Here is a 25,816-nt window from a genome sequence, read left to right on the forward strand (position 1 = left end):
CGGGGCGGGACACGTGCGCGCGCGGGGCGGGCACGTGACGAGTCGGGCGACGTGGACAAAGGGAGGGGCGGACTACAACTCCCGGCGTGCACCGCGCCCCGCCCCGGACCACAGCTCCCGGCGTGCACCGCGCCCCCTCACGCCCCGCCTTCCCCCCGCTCTCCCTCAGGGGCGGCTCCGGGCGCGGAGTGTGCGGGGGAGTCGGGGAATGGCTCGGGTTCAAAGGGACCGTAAAGCCCGTCTTATTCCACCCTTCGTAAATGCCTGCCGCGGTTAAAAATGACAGGCGTAAAGCCCGTCTTATTCCACCCTTCGTAAATGCCTACCGCGGTTAAAAGTGACAGGCTCCCAACGCTTCCACAACGCCAGCGTTTCAAACATTTTGTACACAGTAACTGTTATGTGCAGAGCACAATCACAGCCGATTAGACGATTATTAATGATGCCAAATTAATATAAAATATGAAGCTGAAACTCCAAATAGCAATTCCCAGCTTCAGAAGCCAAATCTGATAACAAATAACAAGCATTTGCAACACCGCGCTTTCTACCCGGGTGATAGCTTACAAACAAACACGTCCTGGGACTGTCTGTGTGTGATGGAATCACTGAATCAGAATAAAGAACAAGGGAGAAGAGACACAGAATTGTATCATAGAATCCCAGACGGGTTTGGGTGGGAGGACCGTAAAGCCCATCCAGTCCCACCCTCCTGCACGGGCAGGGACACCTCCCGCTGTCCCGGGGTGCTCCACCTGGCCTTGGACACTTCCAGCGATGGGGCAGCTACAGTTTCTCTGGGAAATCCGTCCCGGCCCCTCACCACCCTCCCAGGGAAGAATTTCTTCCCAGTATTTAATCTAAACCTGTTCGAAGCCATTCCCCCTCGTCCTGCCCTTACAAAAAGTCCCTCTCCACCTTGCTCGCAGCTGGTACTGGAAGGACACGCCTCCCTCAGCCCCCGACAGCCGCCTGAGGTATATTTGTTAAATAATCCCCCAGAAATTATCACACACTCACAAAACCAGCCTCCCAGCAATGGAAGGGAAGAGCGTCTTTATTTCCATGACAAGCGTTTTTACAAAGTTCCAAGCGAAATACAAATGTGTTTCCTGTCCTGGCCGTTACCAGTGCAAAGCCCAGGAAATCCCAGCCCTCAGCCCGCTCCCCTCGGGGCGCCCTCACCCATCCTGCCCTGGGAGGCGATTCTTTACTGCTCCCAGTGTGCAAGTGAAAAAATTCATTCCAGGTATGTGTAGGAAATTTCAAGAAAGCTACAAAAAAATGACGGAAAGGGTGGGTTATTATCATTTTTGATCAGCGGTCCGAGGCAACCTTGCAGATTTCTGAGCTTGAAATGGCTGTTGCCTCTGGTAAAGACAAGGAAATGCTACTTTATCCATTTGCAAATGGACAGAAAATGTCCAAAAAGGGAAAAAACCAGTCCCCTAGCCATGAGGAACTCCAATTTAAATCGCAGAACCAGGCAATGTGTGGGCTAAATCTTCCCTGTCCTTTCCTGTCCTACTTGTGAAAAACCTCCGAGCACCTGCTTTCAGCAACTCAATTCATGTTACAGGAAAATACTGCCCAGATCTAAGCCTGCCACAGAAATAACTCAAAAAGTATCATGATGGGAATATTTATTCTGAATACTCTCTGTACAGATGTATCTAATTCATATTAGAATGAATTAGTTTCCTTTTGCAGGACACTGCAGTCTTTCTTACCATCATGTTACTTGTCTTTTTCACAAAAAGAGCATTAAAACCCCATCATGTCCCCTGATTTTAGCTAAAAGAGGCCGCTCCTGCTTAACTGTATAGCACATGGTATAAATTTGAAGTCGCTTAGCACTCAGTACCAATTAAAAATAGTTAATGATTTGTAAAAACAAACCAGCTGACAGTGAAGTAAGTAACGATTTGTTAAAAAAAAATTGGCTGGCAGTGGTTTGTGTGCTTACAAATTAGTATTTTTGCATGAAATATAGGGAGGAAACAAGTCAAAATCCTTCTGCAAAGAAAACATCTGTGACCTTCATGTTCCATACCACAGTATGGCTTCTGGAATAAATAAGAATTGCATTTATTTTACAATAGTGACAGAGCAGTTAGTCTAGTTATTCAACAATGTTCCTTTCTGACACAGTAATGTTTGCCTGTTCCTCTAGTGTCAATTCTGTTAGTATTAAAGAATATTTTGATAGCATTAAAAGGCTTTGCAGTTTGTTGAAGTTAAATGCCAACACGTATTATGCTCCCGGGACTTTGTTATTTCTTCCCATGTCTTTATGGGCATAAATCCTGCAGTCCTTTACTGTATTTATCATTAATCTTTGCTGTCCTGTACTGTATGATATTCAGAAACAGTCTGAAACACAGGGCCAAAATTTTAAGGTGCCTTAAACTGACCTCTGAAGTGAGGTCTTGCACTCTAAAGCCTAATTTATTAAAATACTGGGTTTCATTTCCAAGCTTTTCTGTGCACAGTCCATAAACTTAAATGCAAATAACACATATAAGCAAATCCATGCCTAGATCATGGTTTGATATGTATGAAAACAATTGTCTCATTTTAATAACTGCTTTTTAAATGTTATTCTGCTCTCCAAAATCTAAGCACATGTAGTAACCTTTGGCTGCTTTTCACTTCAGTTAACATCTCTATTAGAAATTATATGCAATGATTATGATATTTCAAAATTATTGCAACTTAATTATGTGATTTCCACACCTAAAAATGCCTACAGAACTGGGTAACTCAGTAGGAATGGGCATGGCAGGACTCAGTGTTCTGTATTAGATAGCTGTAAGTGAATCTATTTTATGGTGGGAATGAAACCAGAGAGATGCTGCTAATGGTTATAGTTATTGTAAACATTCTCATCTCTCCCTTCCATAAAATAAAACAAAATAAAATAGCTGTAAAGTGCTCTGGAAGGCTAAATAACCCAGAAGTGCACAGTGGGACTGAGAAACCTGCTCCCATACTTTCCCCATTTTAAATATAGCAATAAGAGAAAAAAAAAAAAATCAGAACATTTGCTTGTCTTTAACATCTACCCAAACTTGAAAATAATTAAGTAATCAGTTTGCAGAGTTTGCTTAGAGTGTGGTTTTTGAGCAACCTACTAAATTAACCACTGGGTTCTGTTTAACTACTAAAAGATTGATGTATTTCCTGTACACTGCATGCAAATACTAAAAGCACCTTCGAGTATCTATGTACCAACCACCAGGATCAGAGCAGTACTTGTCAAATCCATGCACTGAAAAATCATGAGCAACACTACGAACAGTGAAGTTGTTAAAATAAATTGATAATAGTTGGGAGTGATTTGCTTTTGAAGCATTCAGTGGTCACATTTTCAGACTTTTTCTCTAACCATAAAAGGGAGCAAATTTTAAGTGAAAGATGAGGTTTCTCAGCAGTAACCTGGTTTTAAACCAAAAAGAAGCCCATCACCTATCACTCAGGAAGAGATCTGTGGGAAACCTGGAAGAGCTGGCAATCCCACAACAAAGCCCATTTCCTCTAGCCCCGACCCAAAGGAGTATTCACAATTACACAAGGATTACTGGAGTAAATAAATCCTGCAGGGCCGGGCTGAAAAACACTTCCTACTCTTCCGAGTTTTGCTGTACACAAGTATCTTCTCTGTTTTCTTCTGTGAGAGTATCTTTTACTTCTGTGCTTTTGATTTCCGTGTGTGAAGATGATTCATCTCCTGGCTCCCCCTCGCCCCCACCAGCCTCTTTATCTCCTGTGACCTTTAACGCAGTGTTAACCTCGTGCTGCTGTGGCACCAAAGAGACTGCCTCCAGCAGTGCTGTTCCTGGGTTCTCTGTATCCAAAATAGGCACTTGTGTGGTGTCTGCATGTTCAGCAGCCCTCTGAGAGGAGCTCTGTGGCCCCACCTCCACGGGGATGGTGTGGCTATTCTCTGCTCCTCCTTCCCGCCCAGCCAACCTTCTGTCTTCCGACACATTTCCTGTGTGTTCCTCTGGCTGCAACCTCTCACTTCCACAGCTTCCCACACCCGTGTGCCACACGCTTTGCTTCATCTCCACCTCTGCCTTTGCCTCCTGAGGCGGGTCCGAGCTTTCCACCAGCCACTCTGCTTGTGCGCCCCTGGACACAGTCCCTAAACTCGTACCATCTGTCCCCAGACATGAGGATGGTCTCTCCTCTTTGAGTTCCACACATTCTGCTGCATCTTCACTCCTCATCATCTGGCTCACCTGAATTTCTGCCACAGCCACTTTGCTCAATTCACTGTTCCCTCCATTGTCCTCTTGCAACTTTATTATCTCCCCCTCACAGATGTCCTTTACGTTCTCCTCTGGAGCATCTGCTGGTATCTCAACCGCCACCATCAGCAAACTCCTTATCTCATTCACATCATCAGGGGATTTACAACTCTTCTTGTCCAACCTGCTTTCTTTTCCAGGACTATCCCCAAACTCTCCTTTCCCTGTGCTTCCACGCTGGGAAACAACTCTTTTCTCTGTACTCACTCCTCGCTCCCTGCTTTCTTTTTTACCATCCTCTTCAAACCCTGTTCCTACTGCATTTTCACACTGAGATAATTTTCCCATCATTTCTTTTTCTACCTCGGTTTTCTTTTCGGCATTCCCTGAAACCTCTGCTTCCGTTACACTCTCATGTGGGGAAGTCAGCTTTATCTCAGAAGCTTCTTCCTGTGCTTTGCTTTCTTTTTCAGTGGCACTGACAAATGCAGCATGCGTTGCCATTCGACTCTCTGAAGTTGCCTTTTCCTCCGCTGCTCCTTCAAGTGCCTTAGGTTCTTTTTTAGGGCTGGAGCCAATATTTTTCACTGCAGTGTCAGTCCCAGAAGCTACTATTTCCTCCACAGCTTCTTGTGGCGTCTGCAGTTCTCTCTCAGCGTTCATCACACACTCTGGTTCATTCTCCACAGCGCTTTTCCCCTCTGCAACTCCCCGTTTTGTGCGGGCAGCTGGAGGGGACTCCCGTTTCTCACCGATGTCTGTAACAACCACTGCTTCGCTTTTGCTGGGATCACCAGCTGCATTACCAGAGGCCTCTTTGTCTGATGACTTTCCTTCCTCAGCATCCTTCTCCCAAGCAATTTTCCCCGTCACAAGGAGCGTTTCGTCCCCCTGGCTCTCCGTGTCCGACACCTCGGCTCGGGCGGCCGAGGGTTTCTTGGCGGGGGTGGTCTGTGCTGAGCCCGAGGGGGTCTTCAGCTCCGCCAGGCTGGACACGCTCTCGCAGGGCAAATTCAGGTTATCTTCAAAGAGGTTGTGCTTCTTCAGAATGGCAGCTTCTTTTATCACTAAATACAACAGAGAGACAAACTGTTTTGGAAAGAGTCACAGAGGGACATGGAAGAAGGTACAGTGTTTTCCTGAGTTTATGTGGTCCATTTTGATATTACAGACAACAGTAATTTTAATTTTCAACTTCTTTTCTGGGGGTGGTGATCTTATCTGTGTTCATTAATGGCACTTCAATATAGACCTAAGCATTTCTGAAACAGAAAACTACCAGAGGACCCACAATGTACAAAGGTGCTTCAGTGCAGAAGCAGTTACACTGAATATGTGAATAAAAGTGCCCTTGTTACATTAATTATTATACTGATATTTTTGAACAGGAGTGATAACAAGGGTCTACGAAAACCTACTGTGCAATACATCTGCTTGTCTTTTATACAGGGTATAGACAGAAGGCAGCTCCAGAGAGATACAAGTATTTTGTAAGTATTTATATTTCTATATATAATATTTATTAAGAGTAGCTTAGTTTTCTGACACAAAAGCAGAGGGTACTGCACTGGCATCAGTGAGGTACTGCAAACTGCAGCCAGCAGCTCATTTCATTTGGGGAAATTAAGTTTTGTTGCCATTAATCTTTGTAATTGTCTTAGTCTTGCATATGGCAAAGCCTTGCCATTTAGTCATCACCAAGTCTTTGCAAATAAGGGCATCATTTCCCCCTTTGGCCCAGGGAATCGAGATCAAATGAAGCTGGTATAATCACATTTTGTTAGAAAAAGGCTTGTGCCAAGCTATCACTTCGAGTTTCCCAGGTTTAGTAAAGTTGCCCCGTAACTCAGATTTTAGGGCTTGCCACACATATTTAGTAAGCTAAATAAAAACACCCTGTGGTGTCTTGGGGAAAGTGAGGCCTGGGTCTACCAGGGGAGGACTCTGGGAAGCTCTGAAGGAAGAGCTCATGGGCTGCAATGTCATTACTGTCACCTCAACACTGTTCTCACCTTTCAGGGCCTCTTCAAGCAGTGTCTGATATAAAATCTCTTCATACACATTCTCTACTTGGATCACACTCGTGTAATCAGCAAAAATGTACTGCTCATATTTCTGCAGCTCCTGTGCAGGTGGAGAAGAAAGGAACAGATATAGAAAACCCAGGGATTCTCAGAGTCCTACAGCAACCAAACACCTTGGAGATCCATCCAGCAGGTCTTGCAATGCTCCATGTGAACTATGACTAAAAAACTACCTATGTCCTCAATCTATTATGTGCTAATCAAACAGTATTCCTGCAGTATAACCACATTAAAAGCACTACAGATCACTGCCACCTGAAATAAACAGCTGGGGAGGAAATGCCTCACTAACTTGTTTGTCCAAGGAGGCAAATCCATGGTGCATGGGAGATACAGGGTTTGGGGTTGTTTTTCTAACAGGTGTGTAACACTTTTACTCAGTGATTTATATACAAAGGCTGTCTAGACAATAACTGAATCATTGTTATTAAGCAGCTGCTTGGTGGTCTATAAAAAGTAAATTAGGTGACCTTCCAGAAGAGGCACCTAAATAAAAACTCCTGGAGATTTTCAAGGGAAAGGTCAGAACTTGGCTGTGCCTGTCAACTGTGCTGCACTTTTGCTTCCAGAGCTGGTTGCTCATTTCTGCAGAGGCACAAACACAAAAGGCTTGTGGGAAATCAAATAGACAGGGCTTGTGGGAAGTTTGCACCACCACAGCTCCCTCTGTCCTGTAGGACAGAGACATGAGCTGTCTCCACAGATATTGCAGGTGATGAAATGCTTGTTCCTGTGCGTAGACACCCTGTCACAAAGGCACTGCTGACGCTCTACAAGAAACTATTACTTTGGGGATACTACGGAAAGCAGAGGGACATACAGAAAAGATTGGTTTAAAATATATTCTTGGAAGTTTCAAGTTTTAATATTCCATAGTTTAAAGACCCGTAAGCATAACTTGGCACAACATTTGTTTTTAAACTTGGCTTGGAAACTGAAACAAGCTGGAGAGCAGAAACACCATTGGTGAGAGCTCCCAGCATCCAGGAATGGATGGACATCAATGGAAACAGAAGGGCAGGGAGGCTGGGATGGCTTAGGCAGGTACAGTGACAATGCAGGAGGTCACCCACAGGCTTCCAGAGGGTTCAGACTATTTATTCTGAGCCAAGGTGAACAGCATTCCAACAGGCCCCTGATGCTGCCACACTGATAACATCTACCATCTCAACAAAACTCTGACAGCCACATCTGCTGACTGCTAACATGGCCTGTATGATTCAGGGCAACAGAGATCATCTCTGTGTGATTATTTCTTGTTTGTTGACTCAATACTTCCATTTAAAAGCACTGACAGCAAGGGCATGGCCTGGCTCCTGCCACTCCTGCTACCCCAGGAGGCCTTGGGTGCTGAAGGAGGTCGCTGGCAGAGGCTGTGCATGTTCCCAGCTGTGCCCTGGGGTGCTGCTGAAGAGGAATGAACACAAGGACCAGCTCGTCACCTACATCCCAGCTGCCCAGAGGAGTCCCATCTGGGGGACTTCAGATCTCTAGAGAAGAAAGGAACCAGGGATGGGCAAAGGACTGCCACTACCTTTGAGCAAGCAAGCTGTACCTACTGTTTCCCTGTTTCCTGAAATCTTCCTTATGCCCCACACCCACCCAATCCATGAACTGGCAAATCTAAGCCTGTTTGGCCAAGCAGGCAGCCAACCTGCACAGTCCTCTGGGAGAAAACAGCTACAGTGTTAAGGACTTGCTGACAAGGCATTATTCCTTCCCCGCCTTTTATTATCGGGGTTGGGTATTTTTAATCCCAGAAACCTACTGGTTTGCATGTTGAAGCCAGGCTCTTCTGCATTGTGGGCAGGGTAATCTGTACCAGTGCTTCTTGGAATATCTTCTTCCTGATGGTGCTGCTGTCATAGTCATATTGCTGTCAGAACACAGAACAGAAACAAGCCCGGACGTGCTCGGGGTTATTAATCACTCACACGAGGAACTGGTTCTTGTTATCCTGTCACTGGTGCATCAGAGGTGCACTCAGGGCTTTGAACTGCCATGCAGGTTATTCCAGCTTTTGCAAAACCACTCTAAAAATCTAGATTTCTGGCATCTCTTTCCATTCTTGTTTTTTTATACTTAGGCTAGAAACAGCCCCTGATTGCCCTCCCCGGGTATTTCAGCACTGCCTCTTCCGAGAGGAACGAATTCTAGGGGCAGGCTAATTATACAGTTAATTAAAACTTTTATATCCAGATTCACGGCATCATCATAATCTGATTTAATTGCAATTAAAGGGACTGCACATGCAAGTACTTTTAAAATGGTCTGCCCAGAACTCCCCTCAAAGGAGCAGTTTGCTACATGCCACTGAATTAGTATTTCCAGCTGGTTGGTAGGAGATATCTCCTTTCAAATACAGAGATAAATTCATATAAAATATATTCCCTTTTCCTAAAAAGGCAGAACCCAAGGACTTCCTGTCCAGAAGTGCTACACAAAGTTTACCTTCAGCACTCTCAGCTTGACTTTTTCAATGGTTGTTGCCACTTTGGCCGAGTCTGCCTGGTGACTTGGAGAGAAGAGCTGCTCAAAAGTATAAACTGCATTTTCCATCAGCTGAAAAGAACCATTTAAAAGATCTGTTAATAAGACCGGTAACATAAAATTCATGCAAACATGATAAATGTAACTGTTAATTTGTGTTTTTGAAAAGGTGAAACAGAGAAAGAATAAAGGGCCTAAGATAGATAAATATTCCAGGTACTTTAAATGACTGTGGAAGGGGTAAAAGAGCCTCGTTTAGATTGCAACACTCAGTTTTGGAATGGGAAACCAAAAAGGAGATTATCTAATGCAAGAGAATACAAAAATGTAACTCCCTCAATGTCTATCTGGAGTTTACAGCAGGTCAATACTACAAGTCTGCTCATGTTACTGAACAGTTCTATCAGCAAACATACTCAGAGTGGATTCATTTATATTGTCCAAAAATTTTCTGCTGCATTTCAGTTCTCTGAAGGGCAACATGCACTGAAAATGCTGCAATAAATAAGGAAAATTAAGCCTTGGTATCACTGTCATGCTGTCACAGCTTTCTTGCATAGATTTGATCTCATGTCACCACCCAAAGTGATGGTGACAAAACTAAAAAGTAGAATTGATTATCTATATATAAAGACCACAGACAAAACTTACTATCCCTAATAAGACGACTCCCATTGACTTCTACCATTAATCATTAATAAATAATAATAATATGGCAGATATTTTTAAGGTAATTAATAATTAGCTACCCTTATAATACCAATAATAATCAGCAAAAATCACAGAGTGCAATAATTTCTCACAGAATTATGTTGAGCTGGTATTTACCATATTTTCAGGTTATCCAAAGATTCATTAAAAACATTAAACCCCTGCTCTGAAAATATCTTTCAGACAAAGAGTCCTGCAGGTGTTAATTGTGTCTATTTAATGAGGTTTTGCCTTTTTTTAGCTGTTTCCGTTCAAATTTTAATATGTTCTGATTGGAGATGCCCACGGGGCTGTCCATTCATGCCAGTTGAGCACTGTGCTCCCAAATTTCCTAGAACTGGCCACTAGAGGATGCCAAGTTCCCAAGGCAAGGAATGCTGCTCCACCTCTGCCCGAGTCAGGGCTAAGCCAAATGCTCCTTTTAATTAAGACAACACGAACACAGACATGTCTGATTTTACTCATTAATAAAAGAACTGTCCATGGACACAAAGGGAAACTACTCACTATTTTTATGAGGAAAACACCAGACTTTTAAAGAGAGAGATGCAATAACAGCATTTTTAGAACAACTTGTGCTATAATTGAACTCATTTCTTGTTATTTTGACTCATACACTGTTTAGAAAAAAAACACTGCTTGGTTTTATGGGATTTATTTTCTGTCTAATTCTTTCTCTTGACTCATGGTCTTCACTTACTGAAAGACACTTTATTTGGCAGCTTTTTTGAATGGTCTCCCTGAAAGACCCAGACATGAGATCAGAATTTGATTTTCGAATAATTCTTTGGCTGCTGGTCATGGCTGTACATAGAAACGCTGCTTTTAGGAAAACCTTGTCCCTGCACTGTGCTAGACACTCGTTTTCCATATTCATAACTCCTACTCCATAGATCTGGACCAGTTCCACTTCACAAGATTCCTGACTAGATTATTTAGTTTCCCAACCACGGATTAAAATCACAGGATTCAATTTAGAGCTACAAGGGCAAGTGTGCCCTGTGATCTGGCAAGTGAAATAAGTCTGCTGGCCAGCTCCTAAGAGACTTCTGGCCAGGCATCCAGAAGGAATGAAAGCCAGGCCTAATTACAGCCTATACCAATACACACAAGAGGGGACAAAGACGTGGAGTTCATTTTTCACCTGAAATGATGTCAGCACTTCCCCCAATCCCCTGAAAACTGAAGCTGGATAAAGCACCTACATCCTTAGACATCATCTGTCTCCAAGTAATTACCAGTTTCTAACATTAAAATGACTTTTTTTAGTATAAATGAGAAAATAAACTACCAAAAAGGAGACATTCCATTTTGGTAAAATATATTTAGGACCCTTCCTGAAAAATCCTTCCCTCTTGGGAAGGGGAATCAGGTAGATTTTAGTCACCCCATTGGTTACAAGCACAACTTTGCTGGGTGCTGAGACACTGGGAATTCAGACCATGAAGGTTCGGAGAAGAGATTATCCATCCAAAATTTTCATGCCTTGCTGAACGACTCACAGACACACAACCTCCCAAATACAAACCCCAAGCAGCACCCAGGTGATCTCCTCAGGTTTTGTTCTCTCTGTGACTGAGAGAGTCTCTGGGACTCAAGCACAGCTTTTATCAAGATCACTTCAAAGCAGATTAGCAGGACAATCCCAATCTGTTCTCCCAGGAGGAAAAGCTGGATCTTACAGTACCTCTTGCATGAAGTTCTGTGTCCTCTGAATCACAAAATCAATGTGATAGACCTTGAAGCGACTCTTGAGGTCCTGCAGGAGCTCCTGGAGGAGGTTCACCTTCACATAGCAGGGCTCCATCTTCACGGAGTTGAAGGGCAGGTTCATAAGCTGATCCATGTTCTGCATTCCAGTGCAGGAAGAACAGGTTTCCAGGGAAAGCAACCAGAGGTGAATTTTTAACAGAGAATGTAACAATTTGGCTTTAAACCAAATTCTGGAATCTACCTTCTAGTTGCACAAATACCACTTGACTTTCTAAATGACAAACCCAAGCATTAACTTACTTCCACCCGGGAAAGCAAATCCTGCTCTCAGCCAAGTTCTAACCAGGAGGTCCTTGCTCTAATATAAAGGCTCTAAATATATTTTGTCTTACCTCCTTTAGCTTTGTCATGTCATTGGTCTTCTGGAAGTCCTGGATGATGTCATTAACTTCTTTATCAAAAAGCGAGCGGACTTCCGTGAATCCCGAGCTCACGGGGCCCATGAGCTCCTCGAGTATGGAGGTGAGGAACGGCTGGATGTTCTCTGTGCAGCACTTCTGGGCAGGCTCAGAGACAGTGGCTGGAGAGTCACACAGCATAGGGGTTGCATTTAGAGATACAGCGACGAAGTAATGGGAACTGATCTACTTCACAAGGAATTCTATGGTTCCGTAGCTTTTCCCGGAGTTACACCCCCACAAAGATGCTGCAGGTGATGAAAGGAGAGCTCACAGTTCTATGAGTGACAAAGAAACCTCTCTTCTCATGCCTCACCTAAACAGCAGCTGCTGGGGGCACTGTGAGAGCAGAGGAAAGGGCAGCTCTAGGTATCAGTTACCAGGAATTTATTTATTTATTTGCCAGCTTAAGCAACACCAATAATGTTTTCTCTGCTTTGTAAACTCACTTGTATATTCACAGCAAAATTATGATTACCTGACATTAGTTTAAAACCACCTAGGAAGCCCTTGGGTTTAAGAGCTCTTTGGTAGCCTATGAATTTGTCACATAACCCGAACCTGGCTTTGTGGAGCATTCCTAGTAACCAGGTCAAAACCACTCCTCTTTTAATTATGCTCACGTGACCTGTATCTTCACTACCTAAGGCTGTGCAAGTCAAAATGAAAGCAGAATGAACAGCTCTGATCAGGCTACTCAAAACCTGTCAGCTCCAGCCTGACAGGACCTGGTGTTTTCACAGACACAGCACCCACAGGTGTCAGCTCCCAGCAGAGGCAGCGCAGGCTCAAAGCATTTGTTGGCTGAAAATTGGTGTCTCCAGCTGGATTTTTCAAAACACACGAGGATTTCAAAACAATGACATCTGGTCATTCAACACAGTGGGAAACTTTAAAAAATTGCTCCAAAGCACAGCTGTTCCTCCACTGACCTTTGATTTTTCCAGCTAAGAAGTTCTTGGAGTTCAGAATCTGATCCATGTCTGAACGAATGGTTCCTTCAAGAGTTTTTGCAAAGTCTCTGCATTCTTCTTTCAAGGTACTTAATCCTTCTGCCACTTGCTGCTGGACTAAGCCATAAGTTTCTTCTACAATCTAAACCCAAATTACATTAAGAAGGAGAGATCAGAATCAGCACCCACAGGGAGCTGCTGTGAGAAACAGCTACTCTGCAAGTCTCAGTACTTACACCAAACCAGGCCCGCTTCCTGTCATTCCTCTTCCCCTTCATTTTAGGCAGGATCATTGTCTGAAGGTTAGGCAGGAGTTCCTCCATCACAAGGTTGCTCAGGATCTGTAGGGTCAGAATGACGTGTTCGCACACTGCTCTCCACCGGAAAACTGAGCACCTGCATCACAGTGATGTGCACAGGCAGCCTCAAATATCCAGGGGCTGAGCTGTCCCAGGCTACCAGGAGGACTGGATTTAAAACACTAGGAAAGCCTGAGGGAAGCTCCATGCATTTCATCCAAAGCAATTTTCACTGTAAGACTTGAAGATACCAGGCAAGGATTGACAGCAGATGAACCAGGATGCCTGCTAGAGTTCACAGCATGCTATTATGGAATTGCCATGTGCAAATCAATGGAGCTAAAATGATTCATTTCAAGGGAGAAATCTGATCAAAACCACTGAAAAGCTGGTTTGCTGACTACTGCTCCCCCAAACTGACCTCGCTCTGGGATGCTCCCGCCCTCCCAGAGGAGATATCGTGGGAGAGAAATTGTGCTGAGGAGTCATCAGACAAAGAATATTTCTGACAGGAAGATCACTGGCCAAAAAAAGGAAGATATGACTGAACCAATTTGAATCTCCAGCACTTTTCTGGGTGAGCAACAACTGCCCAGCTTAAACAAGAAAAGCAGGAGATCACAAGAAGAACAGGATAGAGAACAGAAGTGGAACCCAGTAATGTGGGTAATCTGTGAATCAAATTCTTCTACTCTACATGATTTTTTTAATTAACTTTTGTTTTCAAAAAATGTGTAACATGATCCAAAAGATTCATTAGTTCCAACCTAATCCTGAGGCAAAAGGGATGAAATAAATAGCTCTTGGAGTTTGTGAAAGATTTTCCAAGCAACTTCTTTTGTCACTAAAAGACAACTATACTGGTCTAAAACCAGTCAAACTTTCACACTGTAGAATTCATATACATTCAAATCTCCTCCCAACACCTCCAGATTTTTGAACAAAACCCATATGAAATCTATAACCTAAGAAGGTATTGGTGACAAAGGTGCACCACAGCAGAAAGGCAGGAGGAAGAAAAGAGTCCAAGGGACTTCTACACACCAAGAGTTCATGATGGAACGTAGGAAAACTGAGGAAAAGGTATCACTGCCCTGTTCTTTGATTTTCTAAATTGACACTGAGCACTTTTATCCCTCAAGCACATTTTCACTTTGGATTCAGTGGTTGCAGAAGAGACCCATCACCCTCTCTGATCCCAGCATCTAACTGACAGTCCAGTCTGGCAGATGGTTCCAGTCAGAAAGGAAAGACACCGGACTGGGAATACAGATGATACCAATTTGGGGAGTAGTCCACAGGCTGGCAAGCAAGGCTGCTATTCAGAGGGACCTCGATGGGCTGAAGAAATGGGTGGACAAAAACCTCACGAAGTTCAGCAAAGGCAAATGCACAGTCCAACATCTGGGATGGAACAAATCACAGAGAGACAGAGCAAGCCCAGGAAAAGGCCAACAGAATGCATCTGAAGGGGGGGTCCATTTCTCACTCTGGGTAAAGGATGTGCCCAGAGAAGCTGTGGCTGCCCCATCCCTGGGAGTGTCCAAGGCTGGGTTGGACGGGGCTTGGAGCAACCTGGGCTGGTGGAAGGCAAGGGTTGAGATGGGCTGTAAGGCCCTTTCCAACCCAAACCATTCTGTGATTCCGTGATTCTTTCTCACCGGTTTCAGAGGAGTCTCACAGAGAGAGTACACAGCCCTCCTGGCTCTCCAGTGGAGCCTGAGCAGGGTTTGTGCTCAGTGATGAGCATTTGAACCCAGCTCTCCTTGCTTCAACAACAGCCCAGCACGGGCCACATTCAGGATCACAGCCCTGATGCTCCCAGTTGCTGGCTGAGCCAATAGAGTGCAGAGACACCCTCCCAGCTTTCCCTTTTCATCCTGTCACTGCTCCTTCACTCGTGTCAGAGCTTCCTGACGCTGAACCTCATGTTTTACAGCTGCTGGAGCGGGTTTGAGGCACCAGCACCAGCACGGGGGAATGGCAGGAACTCAGACAGCAAAAGGACGGGCTCTGACTGTGTGCCAGTGCAACACAAAGCATGAATAGCCCCTACAGAAATATAACACACAGTGGACTCTGATACCCCTCTGCTATACCTACAGTAGGCAATGCACTATTGCCATAGCTTCATTCACTGAAGTACTTACAGATTATGCCACAGCAGCACTTCACATTCAGCAAATATATTTATTGGCATTCTGCAGGGATTTTTACAGCAACAAATTGCAGCCTGCTGTGTTCCAAACCACTCACTTAGGCTGGATATTTGCCTAAAATAATTAGCGTGTTTGGTCCAAGCAGGCATGAGAACACACTACACTTACAGAATGAGTTATTACCAGGGAGATAATAGTGGAACTAGGCTGGATGTCTTCTGATTACAGCTCTCTGGAGGTATATGGGTTATGAGTAAGTTGTTGGCAAGCAAAAGCAAAAATAAAACATGAAATGAAACTAGCACTATAATAGCTCCATAACTGGAGGGAGGAGGGGGGAAAACTCTCACTCCCTCCACAGGAAGGATGGAACAACTTGTAGTGAGGAATTTATTATCAGATGCTAGCATGAAACGTCAGTCCCTGACATGATGGCACTGGGAAGGACACTGTTTGTAGAATTTTCTCTGGTTTGCACCCTTTTCAGCATTTCAGAGGTAGGCTGCTCCTAAAAGAATAATCTGGTTTCTTAAAACAAAACACTCTCTTTGGGTTTTTTTCCACTCTCCCAAAGGGAAGCCTGATTTCATCAAGGAAAACACCCAGCAGCTGGTACTGAAGTAAACAGTTGCTGCTGAGTGCTCAGTGCTTTGGAAAAAGAATTGTAAATCAGGGCCCAAATATCTCAATTGCCCTAAAAGAGGCATGGAGTGATGCCAGAGGGATTGGTGGAGTTACCTCAGATACTGTCAGTGCTTCAAAGCCACACACTCAGGTGCCCAAATATGGATGCAGACCATTTCTGCAGAACTGAAGTACACACATTTTTGGTGTTTAAGTGTGACTGTTACTATGCAAGACTCTGTTTCAGAAGTTCTTATTAGAAAAGAATTATCACTTTCATGTGAGTCAGAAGTATCTTAAAATCTCAGGTATTTCTACCGACTGAGTTTTCTTTTTAAAAATGCCATTTTTCCCCAAGGGGCTTTACAATCTTCACTGTGCTCAGAGCTGCCATATTCAAAGGCAAAAAACCCCCAGGAATATATTCTTTTACCTCTTTTTCATTGCCAGTTATCATTTCCCACGTCCCATAGTGGCCTTTCTCCTGCCGGAAGAACTGAATGGCTTCTAGGAACGCCTCGACTTCATACGTGGTCTGCTTGAGGAAATCTAGGGAAAACAGAGGGACACAAAAGGATTTGCCCATAAATAACCCTTAAAAAACAACCACCCTCCTTTGCTGATCCATTTTCCCATTCCACATGCATCCAGCAACAATGTTTTTAAATAGGAAGACATCACGTAGCAGGGCCAAAAGTTGGGAATTCTCCCTCTTTAACATAATGATAGCTTTTTGTGGCATGTTGTGTGCCTTGATAACTTACTAAAGCCTGAGTTAACACTCCCCAATATATTTTAGTTCCTTTGTTTTATAAGGAAACTGATGATTGAGATGATTTTTCATGGATGTCCAACAAAACAGACCTAGACAAGGTAAGCACCCTGCTCACACCAATTAGCACAAAAACTTCTGCAACATCGTGCTGCTTTTCCTAAATATTTCAGGAATGTTTACCCTCAGCTCTGGAGTAGCTGGTTATTGTCCAAGGCCACTGCTGCTGGATGGTGGCACTTCCCAAAACAAAGTGGTAGCTTGGGGACACCCTGTTGGACAAATGAGTCGCTCTGCCTCAAAATGTGGAAAAGCTCCCTGGAGCAATGTGGCTGCTTGACAAACCTGAGTTAGAAACCACCCCCTAAAGACTTCAGGGATTGAAGTGTTGTGTCTTCACTATGAAACAGAGCTCCAGGAGTATTATCTTAAAGAAAAACAAAGACACAAGGGTTTATTGCCCCTCTCCAAGGTTTTCTACTGCAGCCTTGATCAGCTGAAGTCCTGTCGTGTTAGGAAGAAAGGAGGGAAGAACAAGAATGTTGATTCTCTCAAAGGTAATTATGCTACTTTAAAAGTTCCTAATACATATAAACATTTGTGATGTGAAGAGTCAAGGATTAAGTCCTCAAACCTTGCTTGTCAACCAACACACTTTATTTTGGCTTGCTCCTGGAGCTTCTAAAGAGAGAGCAGCTTTACAGGAGGTTTGCATAAGTGCCAAGGGCAATACAGGGATTATACAAATTACGGGAAGCATGGAGGATTAACGCTGCAGTAATGCCTGAAATGTCTCCTCCATGTGCTTCTACAAAAACAACAGCTACAGAAACCTACAATTAATTTCATCAGGGCTTCACCATTGAAGCTTGAAAATGACTGCTTGAAAACAGCCCTGTAGAGATTTTATGTGCATGGGGCAATGAGGCCTCAGATCTGCTGAGAGCCCAAATGCCAGAATTTGGCCTTTCAGAGTTTCTCCTGGCTGCAATGACTGCAGGAAGGTTTATTACACACACTGGGGGCCACTGAACCCTCCCAGTGCCACTCTGGAGATACTGCTCTTGATTTGCAGATATTTGGAGATCCAAAGAGATCACACAAATTCTCCAAGCTCATACGATGATCGAACCAGAAAAAATCAGCCAAGTGAAATCCCAACCCTGCCTTCACTGTCACCTCCACAATTTATACCATTTTTCATACCAAGTCACAAATCAGGATGCTCAAATATCAGTATTAGTTGTAAGTCAGGCTGTTCACTGCCAAGAGAACATCCTCTGACTGCAGCTTTAATGAAAGCATGGAGTATTCCACCTGAGAAATGGATGGAGCATTGCACCTGAAAGCTTTTGTCCTCCCAAAGTTGAACTCTGAATATTCTGAGGAGCAGAGGGCTGGGCTGAAGGAAGGGGGAACTGCAGCTCCCACAGCCCTCTGGTCATGACTCATGTTTTCTTTCTTCACAGCTGTGCTCCCTCCTAACCCAAAGGGCTGGATCTTGGACCTGCTGAGATGGGGATGCGCCAGTGCTGACAAGAATCTGCCCTCTAACATCATGAAGTTTTAAACTCCATGCTCAAGGGAGTATTTCCTCTCCATTCTGACTGCCCCCAAACCCGTAGAGCAGTGGGAAGAAGGTGCTAAAAATCCAAGACTGATTCATTTGAATAGTTCATGGGAAAAACATCAAGCTGTAAGTGCCATAAAATCCCAATCACGCATTCTTTCCTATGCCAGTAAACACAGGAGACGAACACAATTATGGCAGGCTTGTTACAAAACCAGTTAAAAGTAGAAAGGAAGCTTTATCCTTCAAGGCTACTGCTTAATTTAGGCAATTTCATTCTCACTTTCCATAGGAGGAAAAGATTGCATCAGGGATAAGGCACTGAACAACCAGAGCCAGCCGGAGTGGGGCTGTGCAGAAGCTGCTGGTGAGGCACACGAGACAGAGGCACATTCATGGGATGGGGCTCAAGAAAAGGGAATTGTACCCCAGCTGAAAGGAGCTGTGCTGCACATCCTCCACCACTCCAGCAGGGAAGAGCCAGGCCTTCTGTGCAGCACATCCAGCACTTCAGGAAGGGGCTGCAGGATGGCAGCTGCCCTGGCAGGCGCAGCAAAGGCAGGAAAACAAGGAATAAGCTGTTGGGGCAGCCCTGCCTGCGTGACAGACAGAGGATGGGGCGTGGGAGAGGGAAGCACATGCTGCAGCTGCAAAGGGGGCAGGTGGTAAAGCCCAGTGGTATCAGGAATGACTGTTCTCCAGGGGAAAGGACGACACGTGCTCCCCTCTCCTGAATGCCCTCACAGGGGCTTCCCTCCAAAACATGTGGCACCTCTCAGGAGTGATCCATCTGTCCTGCTGTTTGGAGGGAGTGCAGCATGTTAGGGGAGCTTGGTGCTGTGGTGGTTGTAGGTCTTCCTTACCCAAATCCCACCCAAATCCATGAAGTTTACTGAATGTCCTCTGGCAAAAGGCTGGTGAGGCTTTACAGGTACCCAGACTGATGCTGTGTGCTTAATCCAGGCTGCTCTGCTCTTGGAAAATCACCCAAGTGCCTTTTCCAGTTCCTAATGAATGTAACATCCACTTATTTGTGGAGATTAAAACAAAATTCTGTTTAATTTTAAAATAAGAAAACCCACCTAGACACTCGACATACCAAAATGTGGAGCCCAATTTTAACAACAGGTAAGATATGGCTACCCACAGATTCCTTTCCTAAACACAACAGAGTAACTGCTTTAAAGCCCCTATTGAAAAGATGGAAGCACATCTGGAAGCACCATGACTTCTTCACCTCAGTCGAAACACTGAGGAGCTCCTACAAATAGGCCCTGTTACCAGGAAGGATGAGTGCTGCAGCTGCCTCTGGCTAAAACTGGACTTCCAGCAAATCCACATAACATGAAACATGAACATTCCAGTTCAAATTGTGGATCTGTGTATACTGCACACTGCTGTCGATGATGTCTGATCACTTAGAGGATGATTTTTCTTAATTCCAGTCAAAGGAAGAAGCCATTATAACATTTAAATAGCTGTTAAAAAGTGATTATTTCAATATCCAGTTTAAACTCTGTGTCCCTCTGAACGATAATTGTTATTAATGGCACTTGGGGACATGGTTTAGTGGTGGCCTTGGCAGTGCTGGGTTAATGGTTGGATTTGATGATCTTGGAGGGCTTTCACAACCTTAGTGCTTTTAGGATTCCATTCAAACTCATTACTGCAGCATGAAAGAGGCTAAAATGGTCATCAGACATCAGGAACGACAAAAACAGAGTGCCCCTATTGCAATCCAGTAAATGTCTTCCTCCCACGTGGGCTTTTCTTGTGATAAATTCATTACTTTTATTGTTAATAACAGTGCAGGGGTATATTGACTGTGGATAAAGTGCTTCACCAAAGTGAGCTACACCATGGAGAGTAATCTCAGCTTTTTGGCTGACATTTCCCAAAAAGCTGAGGCCCAAAGGCACAGATGAACAAGTGTCAAACCAGAATCCAGGAGTCTGAGCTCACAGAGCATGGGTTTGACTTCCAGAAATGCTGACTCTGACACAAGCCCCATCACTGAGCACCAGAGCTCGGAAGGAATCCACCCTGGCTTCGTCTGCTCCCTGCAGCACTCCCATCTGCAGTTGGGTGACAGCGAATATCATGTTCCAGGCAGCCCCTGAATCCTTCCTGCAGGTCACTAATTGCTATGGAAGCACTCTGGCCTCCAACCAGAGCTGTTTTTACAGGAGCTGATTGTGTCCAGGCCTGCAGGCCTCGCCTGGCTCTGCCTCCCAGCTCTGCTCAAATGTCTCTTCCCAGACAAGTCACTCACAACCCCATACAAAGAGCCCATGATGCTTTAATTCCCTCCTACAAGACAGCAGGGCACAGGAATATCCCCTCAAACCATCAAAACCAAAGGCTGGCTTTGGCTGAAGAATGAGGAAGGCAGGAGGACAGTCCCTGCAAGGAGATGAAGGTGACCAAGGACTCGAGTTTGGTGCTGTTTCACAGCAGAATGTCACTTACTATTAATTTTTGGAACATGATAAATGAATAGAAACTGCATTTCAGTTTATGCTTTTCCTTGCTTCTTCAAATATTTGGTGGAGAGCTGGCTCAGGTGAAGGCAGTGCCAAAACACCTCTTGTAACAACTCTTTCTTGTTGGTCACCTCATAGAGCATTTTCCTGGGACAAGAAAAATCTCTGTGCAGGTATTGGTGAAGGGCCTTCCTTCTTGTGATGCTACAAATACACAGTAGGAGGTGGATAAAAAACACTTGGAATTTTATGTCCAGTCTCAAAAGACACTGCTTCCACCCCTTATTATTTCCTCAACAGAACAGATTTCATGCTAAGAAATCTCATCCTTCCAAGTCACCCCCCTCTCACCTTGGCATCTGTTTTTTCCAAATATTTTTAAATTGATGCTTTTCCCCTGCTTTCCATTACACAAGCTCTTCAAATAAAAAAAAAATTCATTTCAACTGATTTTTTTCTTTAATTCAGTTCTTTGCAAACAAAAGCTGGTAAAAAAGAAAATACACCCCCCCAAACCAACTAAACAGACAGGACACTGCCATCTCTTGTACTGGTACTTCAAAGGTAGTGCTTACACACTGCCAGCCACCAAAGGCTTTGGGGTGAAGGCAGCTGGAGAGCATCAGGGAATAAGAGACGTTCCTGCAGTTAAGGAATCACTCTGCCAGCCTCCCAACACCACAGCTGGGGACTGCCCAATTAATAAAACAATGAGCATGATGAAAAATGATTTCCCTTCCTAAGGGCTCACGTGAGCACCCAGTACATTTTCAGAGCTGATGCTGTCAGGTATCACAGGCAGCCGTAAAAAGGCCATGGCCATCAACTCCAACAAAATAAAACTGTGGGAATATCTGCCTCCAAAAAATAAGCAAATGGTCCCAACCCAACAGATATGTCAGGTAAAAAAAGGAGAGAATCCACCTGCTTGAACCTGGGGAGATGAGGAGACCTCAGGAAAAGATAGGTTGCCCAGGGCTTGTAAAACAGCTCCAGTACCACTGGAAATGATGCTCTGAATGAAGGGACACCCCATTTCCTGTAACAAAACGGAGTCCTGGCATGGCAGTGCCCAAAGTGAGAACAAAACGAAATGCAGAGAATGCCCTGGGCCAGAGAGGCAGCAGCCTCCCAGCTCTGAGGATCTCTGAGAGCACTGAGCTGCCCCATCCTTCACAGACACGTGGTGTGAGGCTGCAGCCACCAACAGAAGCTGCAGGAGGTCACTTCCAAAGGGGATACAACCCTGCAATAACATGCTGTATTTACTGCAAACACAGTTTGGCAGCACAAGTTCCCTCTGAGACCACCAAACCAGCACTGAGCAGGGTTAACTGTTTGACTGGCATCACACAGTGCCCCTGTAAAAGCTGTTCAAAGCAGCACCAGACAGGTCACAGGGAACCTGCCTCTGATGGCACCAGCAGCTCTGTGTTCCATCACCTAAAACATGAATGAACACTGCACAAACACACCTAAAGAACCACATTATCACTTATCTCTGATAATTTCCAAGCACTTTCCAAATCAGCTACTGTATTCCTGGAGCAGGTGGGAATCTGGAGAAGAGAAGGCTCTAGGGTGACTTTACTGCAGCCTCTCAGTACCTGAAGGAGCTACAGGAGAGCTGGAGAGGCACTTTGGACAAGGGCCTGGAGAGACAGCACAAGGGGCAATGGCTTTGAGCTGAAGGAGGGTAGATTTAGATGGGATATTGGGAAGAAATCCTTCCCTGTGAGGGTGGGGAGGCCCTGGCACAGGCTGCCCAGAGAAGCTGTGGCTGCCCCTGGATCCCTGGAAGTGTCCAAGGCCAGGTTGGACGGGGCTTGGAGCAACCTGAGCTAGTGGAAGGTGTCCCTGCCCATGGCAGGGGGTGGAATAAAGATGGGATTTAAGGTCCCTTCCAACCCAAACCATTCCAGGATCCTGTGATTCTGTGATTTCCCTGCTGAACTTTGAAGCTGGAGCCTGAGCACCACCTCACACCTGCACAAATGGGTGTCCTCACAGCCCCTAACACACATCAGGTGAGGGGCACAGGGCAGTGGCTCTTCTGCACCACCCCACACTCGATAACACGTCAGAAAAAGAGAATCAGCCCGAGGTGAGAGAGGCAGGAAGACTGTAATGGCAATTATGATTTTAGCACATTCACCATCTTGGGTGTTTCAGGATGAATGTCACTCCTCCAGACTGAAAATCCTCCCCACAGTGTAGGCAAGCAGGCTGGCTGGAACAGCAAGGACTGAAGAACAACAACATCCCAGAAAGAGGAAAAATAGTCTTATTTGAAGCAAAATATTCTCTCTTATACAAAAAAATTCCATATTGTGTCCTAAAAAATGTCATGAGTTTAGCAGCTCCCCACAAGGCTCATCAAAGATATTTATAGTGAAATGGTTTTGAATGTTATGACAGCATTAATATTGCTCTGGAACTTCACACATCAGGGTAGGGCAGTTGTGCCTCAAACATGTCTGGGGAAAGAGCAGCCATGGTCTCATGGGGATCACAGGAGATCTGACCTTATGAAACACAAAGCAATTTAATTAATCAAAGTGCAGCAGCTGCTGTGAGAGGAGCCAAGTCCTGGTAGATGAAGGACTAAATACTGTCTTCATTTGTACCTTTTCCCACCCCAAATTACCACACAATCCTTCCAAAAGGCCTCACTTTCATCCCAGTGCATGAGGGCGTTTTCTTTAATGTCATGAAAAGCAATTTCCTCCTCAGTTCTACTTTAATTGCTCCTTCCACATCCATCAGAAGCAGGCAACAAGGAAATCCTTCCCTTCAGCTGCCCCCTCTGGAGAAGCAAAGCCACCCTGTTTGTGGCATGAAGGCTCAGAAATCCTTCCAAAGTGCTGTTTGGACTCGAGACAGCTGCTCTGCTCTTATATGGAGACACAGATGTAGATTAATATACAGACACACATATCCTTCTCTTAACTATTTCATGGCAGCTTCTCAACCTTTACCAACACTTCAGCAATTATTCTGAACTACAGTCCAAGAGCTGTAAGTCCTACATGTACTATGAACATGCACCACAGGAAAGTTAGAAATAACTATGAGAAAAACAACTATCAGATAAATTTAGAGTTGAAAATGTGGACACAGAGAATGACAACCCTAAAAGTCAGAGATGGAGAAAAAAATCTGACCGTGTCCCAGTTGTCTTGATGTAGCCAAGCCCCTCCTGAGCTTAAAACTACATTTTGTCTTTGTCTCTTGCCTCATGTATTTTTTTCCTTGTACTTATTTCATGTATTTATTGCTCAAAACAATTTTTGGTGTTGTTCCTGTTGAAATTGGAGATGACAGGATATGGTTTTTGAAAGTCCCTCAGCTTCCTGTGTCAGGAGGGTGATTCTCAAGATAACGGATGTGAAACCAAACCAGATGAAAGAAAATAAAATCCTGAAGTGAAACTCTGGGTCTCCCAGAACGAGCCACTTGTAGTTTCCTTCTCATCACACAGACTTCCCTCTATCCCAGCACCAAGGGGTTGGGCCTCTTCCTTTTTAGCAGGAAATACGAAGTGAAACACATGCAGAAAACGAGAGGACTTCCTAAAAACCAAATAATTAAATAAAGGCTCGGAAGAAACTTCAGTCTGATTTTCAGGGCATAAAAACATAATGGAGAATGGGGAGTATTGGAGCACTGTGAATATTTTAAGCCTTTACCTCAATATTGCCATTTTGGACTGCCAGAGCATCCCCAGTGCAGGTCAGGTGGCCATTTCAACAGCCAATTTCCCCCAAAATTTGAGGAGTGTAGTTTTCAACGTTTCACTGAGAAAATGGGGAGCAAGAGGCAACGAAATAAGTCCAGGTTGTGGATGAAAGTGGAGAGATCATGGAGATAAGGCAAAGCAATGAATCCCATGCTGCCACCACATCTCACCTGGCAGTAATTCGTTTCCTCCACACTCCACCTCAACTCAAGCACAGCCTCTTTAAAAACCTGAGGAGTTTTAAACCTAAGCATTACATAAAATCCTACACTGTTGGAGGTCTGTCCTCCAGGGACATTTGGGAAGAACAGGCTCCCTGGAAGCAGTTCCCCTCTACCCAGCCCTCTCTGAGTGCCGGGGCAGCCGGGCTGGGTCCTGGTGCCCATCAGTTTGTTGGGGTTCCTCTGCTGCTCCCTGGGCACTTGTGTTTTCATTAATTAGCCCTTAATCACAGATTTAAAAGCCTTTGATCCACATATTCGATCAATAATAAAAGAAATCATTGTCTCCTCAAACTGCCAAGCCCCCATCAATGAGTAAAAAGAACAAACACAGCAGGAGCACTGGGAGGGGAATGACAGGAAAACATGCCACCCATACATCTGAATCCCATTTCCAAGCGGTGCTCCGTGAATCCAGAGGCTTTTGTTCTGACCAGAAATCCCAGAAATACAGGCTGGGCTGGTTATTTGTACCAGAGGGACTCCAAAGAGAGGGAAGAGCTGAATGCCAGGGCGGCTCCCAGAGCAGGACCACACGCTGGGTCACTCCGGGGCCGACTCTGCTTCCTGGGGGAAAACACACTGGACCCCAAAACTCCTCCAAGGCCCTGCCTAAAGCCCAGGGGGATTCGTTCCTTTCCAGGAGGGGCAGATTACAGAAAGGCAACTTCTGATCAGACATTACATCTGTCTTTGTCCTGCCCTTGCCAAATCTCCCCTGGCAAAAGTGAACTCTCTTTCAGAAGATGTGGGGTGAGTGCTGCCTTGGCTGGTGCTCTTCATCCCACTAAATCACATTCCACAATTGAACTCGAAGGGTTTTTCACATTTCTGCTTTCTTTTCAAGTTTATTAAATAAAACATACAGCCAAAGTTTACATCACAATCCTCACTACCCCCAGTACTGCTGCACGTGCCTGTAACTTTGTCAGATCGTTCACACACCCATTTTTTGTCAGCAGAATTCTTTGCAAATAAGCCTTTAAAAAGTATTAATAAAGTCATGTTTTTCAGCCATGTGAGAATGACTATAAATCAATATGAAGACCTTGGAAAAAGAAGTTCACTCCCAGGGCAGAGTTCAGGTTACTGGGGTGCTTGTCTGTGATCATTTTTCCACTTGCAGCACCTAAGTCTCCAGGAGATGATATAACTCCAAGAAATCCAGAAAATATGGGCTCCTGTTTCCTTGTCAGCTGTTAAAACCCTTTTCCTGGTGTAACAGTAGGTCCTAATCCAGACTGTCTTTTTCTATTAATCACCCTGTTGGGCAGAAATACTGAGGCA

The 25,816-nt window shown here is 44.6% G+C and overlaps 1 protein-coding gene and 1 long non-coding RNA gene across 2 annotated transcripts in view; one reads left to right on the forward strand and one right to left on the reverse strand.

The window, feature by feature from the left end:
• Positions 1-159: 159 nt before the first annotated feature.
• LOC127474334 (uncharacterized) lies at positions 160-6,388 on the forward strand. The gene is made up of 3 exons (XR_007905814.1): positions 160-977; positions 5,703-5,743; positions 6,273-6,388. It is a non-coding gene; the product is annotated as an uncharacterized LOC127474334 (long non-coding RNA).
• The window catches only part of NIBAN1 (niban apoptosis regulator 1), a 58,553-nt gene continuing 33,776 nt past the window's right edge, over positions 1,040-25,816 (reverse strand). Inside the window, exons 6-14 of the mRNA XM_051793869.1 lie at positions 16,178-16,293; positions 12,899-13,003; positions 12,642-12,804; positions 11,644-11,831; positions 11,226-11,387; positions 8,789-8,899; positions 8,106-8,213; positions 6,266-6,377; positions 1,040-5,320 (exon numbers count right to left, since the gene is read on the reverse strand). Coding sequence (XP_051649829.1) covers positions 3,624-5,320; positions 6,266-6,377; positions 8,106-8,213; positions 8,789-8,899; positions 11,226-11,387; positions 11,644-11,831; positions 12,642-12,804; positions 12,899-13,003; positions 16,178-16,293 — 2,762 coding nt within the window. The 3' untranslated portion in view covers positions 1,040-3,623. The remainder of the gene's footprint in view (positions 5,321-6,265; positions 6,378-8,105; positions 8,214-8,788; positions 8,900-11,225; positions 11,388-11,643; positions 11,832-12,641; positions 12,805-12,898; positions 13,004-16,177; positions 16,294-25,816) is intronic.

This window comes from Manacus candei, unplaced genomic scaffold (assembly GCF_025592945.1).
Source record: "Manacus candei isolate 608988 ecotype Guabito, Panama unplaced genomic scaffold, ASM2559294v1 h1tg000005l, whole genome shotgun sequence".
NCBI lineage: Eukaryota > Metazoa > Chordata > Aves > Passeriformes > Pipridae > Manacus > Manacus candei.